Raw genomic sequence first — 7,211 nt, 5'->3', positions numbered from 1 at the left:
AAAAAAGCCAGAAGTGGTGCTGTGGCTCAAGTGGTAGAGCGCTAGCCTTGAGCTGAGGAGCTGAGGGACAGCGCCCAGGCCCAGAGTTCAGGCCCACGACCAACCAAAAAAATAAAAAAGAAAAGAAATGTACTCATTACCTTGTCCATGTAATTGTAACCCCTCTGTACAGTATTTTCAAAATTAAAAAAAAATGACACCTCCAAAGATAATAAAAAAAAAATCTGCCCTCAGCAATTCTTGGAAGATGTTAGTAGGGTTAGGTAGGAGACTCTTCCTTTGCAATGAGAATCTGAGAGAGGTAAACAGGACTTTATGAGACTGGTTGACTAGGTTTTTCCCCCTTTCCTCCATTTGCTACTTGGCTCCTGAAAGGATTATTTTGAGTCATGCAAAAGGAATTGTAAATTGTATAATAGGAGAGAGGATTGAATATACCAGTTAGCATCCAGGCTGGGTGAGACCTGACAGACTGAGAACAAAAGGCCCAGGACCTCCCTCCCCATACACTCCTCCCCTTCTTTGCCCCCTTCCCCCCGCCCTGCCCCCAAGAACTCTCAAGCTAGACTGACTGCACCTTCTTCCTGGCAGTACACCAGGGTGTGGCCCTAAATTTAGGATAAGGGTTGTTTCTTCAAACACTGGGGCCTGTGTGCCACCCTTGGATACTGGGAGAACAGAGGCCTGAAAAACCTGTTTCTCCTCTTACCCCAGCCTTCTACGGAAACTCCCTGAAGGATTCCTTGGTAAGGGGAGAGAGGGCTGGAAGGGACCCTAACACTTAGGTCTGACAGTAAATACACAACTTGTCATACACAGACATTTATTACTCAAAATGGAAAGAGGTGATAGAGGGTTTGGAGAATCAGCCCCATGCAGAGAGATCATCGGGTTCTTTCTGGGGACAGGATGGAAGCCCCATACCACAGGCCCAGATTCCCAGTCCTTCCTTGAAGAGGGCACAGTAGAGTGCTGGAGACAAAGTGGGAGCCCATTATGGCCAGGGGAGAATGTGAAGTGGTTTAGAAGGAAATGGGTAAGGACTCAGGAAAAATAGGAATGGAGGTTTCCACGGAGGTGGGAGGGATGGCCAGGGAGACCGCTTTGGGCTCTGCGTCATTGAAGAAATGGGAAGGGACTTGGGAAATGCTTCAGGGGTGGGGAAGCCAGGCTCTGGGGACACTGGGAAAAAGGCTCAGACGAAGGCAAGTAGGAGGAGGCCCAGTCATGGAATAAGCCTCAGTGCAGCAACCAGAAGCCCAGGCCTGCGAAGGAAGTGAGGAAGACCAGGGCCAGGCCAGGAGTGGCGCGAGGGGCCAGGCTGTTGCAACTGTCCTTGGTGCAGCATGTGGTGTTATAGTTCAGGCCCAGCTTGTGGATGGTTTCGTTGAAGGCTTCCATACAAGGCTCTTCTCGTGTGCCACAGCGCAATTTGCTGTAAAGCCACATCTTCCCTGGGGATAGAAGGGATAGGTAGGTAAGCAAGGATAGGTAGTTGGCAAATCTATGTCCCTTCCACATTCTGGACACCCACCCACTTTATTCTTGTCCTTTAAAAAATATGAGTCTAATCCTTTACTTTTTTTTTTTTTTAATACTGATGTTGAGCTTGATTCCAGGGCCTGGGCACTGTTCCTTAGCTTTTTCCACTCAAGACTAGCACTCTACTACTTGAGCCGAAGCTCCACTTTTGGCTTTTTGTTATTCATTGAGGATAAATGAGTCTCAAGGACTTTCCTATCTCAGCTGGCTTCGTAATTCTCTGATCTCAGCCTCCTGAGTAACTGAGATTACAGGTGTGAACCATTGGTTCCTGGCAACCTATCTTCCTCTTGTACTTCCTTATCCTGAACCCCAATCTTGCTTCTAGCAATTACCAGCAACATGGCTATGGGTCTGTTACTGGTTTTGTTTTTCTTTAGTCTATCTTCTCAGTATAATACTGGCATTTATATTATAGGGTAATCGTGACCATTTACTGAAACAGTACATGTAAAGACATAGGTCAGTGACTGGCACACAATCATCTTTGGCCATATCACTACTGTAATTCTCTGTTGTGTCTCCGTCTTTTTTGTTGTTGTTGGTTGTGGCGCTTGAACTCTGGGCCTGGGCGCTGTCCCTCAGCTCTTCAGCTCAAGGCTAGCGCTCTACCACTTGAGCCACAGCACCACTGCCAGCTTTTTCTGCTTCTGTGGTGCTAAGGAATTGAACCCAGGGCCTCATGCATGCAAGGCAAGCACTCTACCACTGAGCCACCTTCCCAACCCATTGTCTCAATCTTAACCTCAGTTTCAGACATCTAGTCTCCCACCTGCTCCCTTCAAATAAGGGTATGTTACCTAGGTACACATTTGTTGTTACACATTGTTGTCCTTGTTCCAAGAGACAGGATTTCCGGTCAATACAGCCTAGCACAGGGACCTTGTTGCAGTGGTGACAGCGAATATCAGCTGGGGAGACACAAGTCAAGCTAAGGTTGATGGGGAATCTGAGCCACCTGGGGAGATGCTGAGCTGGGAGCGGGAGTGGAGCAGAGCTCATCAAGGAGGTACTCTGACTTGTTTGGTAGGACCTAGGGACAACGTAGGTGAGCGAGTCGGTGAAAGTGCAAAGTGGGCAGCAGGGGAGGGTGGAGTTGTGAAAAGCTCACACTGCAAACATCTTCTCTGCGCCATCTCATTTGGGATGAGTCAACAGGAGCACAGATACCAACAAAAACAGGAGGCTGGAGATAAGCTGGAGTGTGAGGAAATCGGGGTGAAAGAATGGGGAAGAGGTGTGTATGGTGGGGGGTGGAGTTTTGCAACAGAAGAAAAATCAAAAGCATGAGAGGAGGTTTACGGGAGTTACAAGGCTTTCAGAAACGGTTTAGAATGGAGGCTTCAAGAAAGCCCCTGGTGGCCAGGCTCGGCAATTGACTCCTCACCCCGTAGGGCTGCCAGGAGTGCGGGAAGAGACCAGTCCTGAATGTGCCCTGTTACCGCTCCCCAGGATGAAGGCATACCTGGGAGACATATCATCAGATTCTTAGTGCTCGCACCCAAGTAGAAAGGAGAAATAGCGAAGGTGATACCCTCAGGGCTCCTGCTTCTATGAATTCAAGATTTAAGCAGACGAAGTTGGGTAAAAAGGTCAGTCCAAGGGTGAAGAGGCCTGGTGGGTGCCACCCCAGAAAACCCACCTCCCTCTAGAATCTCCTCTCTAGAAGCCTCAGGAAAACTCACTGGTTCCCTGGGAAGCTCTTAAGGTTACTAGAACCATCCAGAAGGCTTTGTATCCATAGTAAGAGTGAGGGTATGCCACCCACAGAGGAGCAGGGATGCACTAGAAGGACCACTGGTGAATGTGTAAGTCCACGACGAAGTACGTGGAGTCCAAGGGGAGCTTGGACTTGAATGTTTATGTCTCAGAGGATACCCTGAAGAGTGTAAGAGATTGGAGGAGAGGTCAGGTAAGTGGAGCCTGGAGAAAGAGCTACCTATGGAAATGGGGCTTGCTGGGGAATTAGCTGCCATTTTCCAGAAAAGGAGGCCCTTCAAGTAGAAAATAAGAGCTCTAATGAGTAAGGAAAGCAGGTCATTCTTGGGAGTGAGAAGCAATGTGACATGGAGACCCTAGGTTTTTAAGAAATGGAGGAAGAAGCCTGTTGCAGAGTGTGCTGGTCCTGGAGGCACCAGAGAACTGGGAAAGGTGGGGCTGAAAGATGGTTCGGGATCTTAAGCAGTGGGTAGGTAGCATGGCAGAATGGGTAAGGCAGAGGATCAAGGTCTGTCAGACAACCAGGTCCTTGGAGCTCCCAGGTACTCACCTGAGACCCAGCAGAACAGAGCAGACAAGGTGAGCAGCAGAAAGCCTTTCATGATGAAGGTCCTGAGAATGGTAGCACCCCCGGCAGCTAGCAGAGTCGATTTTCAGGGATCCAGCTCTGGGAGTTGAGTGGCCTTTTTGGAATTTATAATCCCAAAGGCCCCTCCCTTCCCTGCCTCTGCTGACACCTCCCTCCACATTTACACACAGCTGACCAGAGAGAAAAAAGACAAGAGGTAGGGAGGGGCTGATCAGGCCCGGGTGGGAAGTAGGGTTGGGAGGGATGGAGGAGGGCCACTTCCATTTTGGTTCTTGGTTTCAGGACCACCCAGCTGAGAGCCCCAACTACCCAGTCCTCCAAAGGAGCATCAACAAAGGCCTCTGTGATTTAAATGACCATAGGAGTAGCGTCTGTTGATTCCTAGGAAATGGGCAATGGGATGAGGCTCGGGTTAACTGCCAACTTTGGGTCTCTGGGGGGGCCCTGATAAGATCATTCAGGCAGAAATTGAGGATGGAAGAAGCCAAATTAATCTCGATTCAGTCCAAACTCGGCCTTCCCAATCCTTGATCAGCCACTGGATGAAGGTTTTGTGACTTCATGGAGGGTTTCTGTGATATCATAGAAGAAGGGGGCAACGACTATGCTGTACCTCTAGGAGGATCACACCTGCTGCCTCAGGCCCACAGAAGATTCTTTCTTGGGACCTCATCCTACTCAACTTGGGTGTGGCTCCCTGGGTGGGGAGGGACAAGTGTGGGCATGAAGATGAGGTAGAAGCTAAAATAAGAATGGGAGTAGTAATCATTGTAGCACTTAAATAACATTCCTATAAGCCAGCTATTGTTCCAGGCATTTTACATTATTTTATTCTCACAATGCCCTATGAAATAGATGTTTTTATCTCTATATTACTGAGGTTAAACAATTTGTCCCTCTCCCACAGCAAGTTCAGGAATTGAATTCAAGCAGCTGATCTCCAGAATTCGTGGTGCCCTCAGTCACGGCCATAGTGCAGGAGTTAAGGCCAAAGTGCTTGTGCAAGTGGCCCAGGGACGCTGTTTGAAGGCTGTGGGTTTTGCTTGTGAGGATTTCCAGAGGGATGGGACTGGTGGCCATGCCCCTGCTCTTATCTGAGCCCCCAGTCCCGAGAACTCCCACCCCCGACACCCCCAGTTTCCCTCCGGTTTCCCCAGCTGATTCACGCTCCCTCTCCCCACTACCTCTTGTCATGGCCTTGGCTCTGCAGCTGCTGCCTCTGCTGTTATGGAAGGCCAACGGGGACCCATTGGGTAAGCTATCCTTGAGAAAGTTGGAATGGGAGGAGAAAGACCAAGACAGGGTAGCATCCCCCCCCCCCCGTGTGTGTGTGTGTGTGTGTGTGTGTGTGTGTGTGTGTGTGTGTGTGTGTGAAATGATTCGGGCAGAGTAAGGAAATGTCGTCTAACTAACCATGTCTGTCTCCCCCACCCTCCCCACCAGCTTCTCTGCAAGGCCACCCAGGGGACCGGGTGAATCTCTCCTGCGTGGGGGTCTTGCACCCCACCCGCTGGGCTTGGGCGCCTAGCTTCCCGGCCTGCAAAGGCCTGTCCAAAGGTCGCCGCCCTATCTTGTGGAACTCCTCCAGTGGGACCCCAACAGTGTCCCCTCTGCAGCATTTTGCTGGCCGCCTCCGCCCCCTAGGCACTAGTATTCGGCGGCTGGAACTGCTCTTGAGCGCTGGGGACTCGGGCACTTTTTACTGCAAGGGTCGCCAAGAGAATGAGAGCCGGACCGTGCTTCAAGTCCTGGGGGACAGGGCCTATTGCAAGGCCTTGGGGCCTACCCACGGTAGGTGTACATACCACCAGGGGATTTAATTTGCTTGTACTTAACCTGATCGTGCCCCTGACCCCGATTCCCGCCCCAGGGTCTGCGTATCCCCAGGTTCTGATCCCGCTGATGGGCGCAGGGCTGGTGCTGGGACTGGGAGCGCTGGGCGTGGTCTGGTGGCGGCGCAGGTGAGCACGTGGGGCGGGGCCGGGTTGAGTCGGGGCGAAACCCGAGGCGGGAGGGGCAGGCCCCAAACCTTCGCAAAGGAAAGAACTAGCTAGACCTGGAGGCCGGAGCATGTGGACTTGGAACATGTGGAACGCTGGCTGGAGAACTAAAAACTAGAGGCGCAGAGAGGATCAGAGCGAGGGCGTGGGCAGGACTTTCTGTCTGGGAGGAGCCTAAGTTGTTTTGCTGGTCAGAGCCGGCAAGTGGCAGAATTGTCGTTGGCGCCGCCTGCGGCCGAGGAGAACCAGCGCAACAAGATGGGTGACTCTCAAAAGACTCATACTCCCTTACAGGCGTTGTCCCCCGCATCCGCCTGGACCACTCTCCACATCTGGTGAGACTAACTTCTCCCCCATCTCCCCTCTCCTACCCAAACATTGCCCGCCCTTTCATTCTCCAGTCAGAGTCCTGGCTGGAAGCAGATGTGTTGGTCACCTTCTCTCCGTCCCTCAGCTCTATCCCTCCCACATAGCTCTGTACGTGAATGTTGAGCCCCAGAGGCCCAGACTGGAGGGAGAACCCAAGATTCCAGGAAACCTGGAGCAGGAACCGGTAAGGGACTGGAGATTTTAAGGGGGTTGGCTAGAATCCTTGAGGAAAGTGGATCAAGAAAAAAAAGCACCGAGGGGACTTTTGAGGCAGGACTCAAAGTTCTAAGCCAGCCGGTGTAACACGGTTTTGGAAACACTGGGCTTCAATGGGCTGGGCTGCTGAGATGGTTCTGCCTTCCCCCCCTGCTCTGCCCCCTTCAGAGCCTGCACTATGCCAATCTGGACCAAATGGCCCTCAGAAGGCCCCGACGGCTGTCCGAAGTGGTCTCTGCTGATGCTTCCACTGTCTATGCAGTTGTCGTTTGAAGGGAAGGCCTGGTTCTAAGTTTTCTAAGCTGGAGTCTCCCAGCTCTCCACAACCCCCAGCCCCTTCTTGGATTGTCACCTAGAAGAAGGCACTGTGGAACAGAAACAATCTGGGAGTCTGGGACCTACGCATCCTGGGCTATGGTTACCATCGCTCTTGTTCTTCAGTTCTGAATCTTTTCAGTCTCTCCCATCATGGATGTCCTCTCTAAGCATGATGGGGCTCTGTCCATATCCCCATTTTTAAGGCATCAATAACTCCAGATTGTTGCTCTTTCTTTTCCCTTCCCTTTTTGAATGCCTCGTTGGCTGAAATTGCTCATTTACTATTCATAAGATTGCCAGTGGTGTCCTAATTGACATTATTATGGTTCTTTTTTTTTGGGGGGGGAGGTCCAGTCGTGTGGCCTGAACTTTGGGCCTGGGCGCTGTCCCTCAGCTCTTCAGCTCAAGGCTAGCACTCTACCACTTGAGCCACAGCACCACTTCCGGCTTTTTTCTTT

The 7,211-nt window shown here is 51.3% G+C and overlaps 2 protein-coding genes across 6 annotated transcripts; one reads left to right on the top strand and one right to left on the bottom strand.

Annotated features, from left to right (window-relative positions):
* Nucleotides 1-896: 896 nt before the first annotated feature.
* Ly6g6c (lymphocyte antigen 6 complex, locus G6C) lies at nucleotides 897-3,907 on the bottom strand. Its single transcript, XM_013031323.1, has 3 exons — nucleotides 3,812-3,907; nucleotides 2,343-2,453; nucleotides 897-1,454 (listed from the first exon to the last, which is right to left on the bottom strand). The coding sequence occupies exons 1-3, from the start codon at nucleotides 3,861-3,863 to the stop codon at nucleotides 1,240-1,242; spliced, it is 378 nt and encodes a 125-aa protein (XP_012886777.1). The 5' UTR covers nucleotides 3,864-3,907; the 3' UTR covers nucleotides 897-1,239.
* A 1,135-nt stretch (nucleotides 3,908-5,042) lies between these two features.
* LOC105997017 (chromosome unknown open reading frame, human C6orf25) lies at nucleotides 5,043-7,134 on the top strand. Of its 5 annotated transcripts, XM_013031285.1 has the most exons (6): nucleotides 5,043-5,103; nucleotides 5,294-5,641; nucleotides 5,721-5,811; nucleotides 6,145-6,185; nucleotides 6,324-6,403; nucleotides 6,604-7,134. In XM_013031285.1, exons 1-6 carry the CDS (start codon nucleotides 5,043-5,045, stop codon nucleotides 6,706-6,708), a joined length of 726 nt encoding a protein of 241 aa, XP_012886739.1. In that variant the 3' UTR covers nucleotides 6,709-7,134. The 5 variants fall into 5 exon arrangements, with proteins under 5 accessions (XP_012886739.1, XP_012886741.1, XP_012886740.1 ...); XM_013031287.1 differs by lacking the exon at nucleotides 5,721-5,811 and having other exon boundaries at nucleotides 6,305-6,403; XM_013031286.1 differs by lacking the exon at nucleotides 6,145-6,185 and having other exon boundaries at nucleotides 6,274-6,403.
* The last annotated feature ends 77 nt before the right edge of the window (nucleotides 7,135-7,211 follow it).

Source organism: Dipodomys ordii, unplaced genomic scaffold, assembly GCF_000151885.1.
Source record: "Dipodomys ordii isolate 6190 unplaced genomic scaffold, Dord_2.0 Scaffold138, whole genome shotgun sequence".
Lineage (NCBI taxonomy): Eukaryota > Metazoa > Chordata > Mammalia > Rodentia > Heteromyidae > Dipodomys > Dipodomys ordii.
This window is presented reverse-complemented; position numbering and strand designations above follow the sequence as displayed.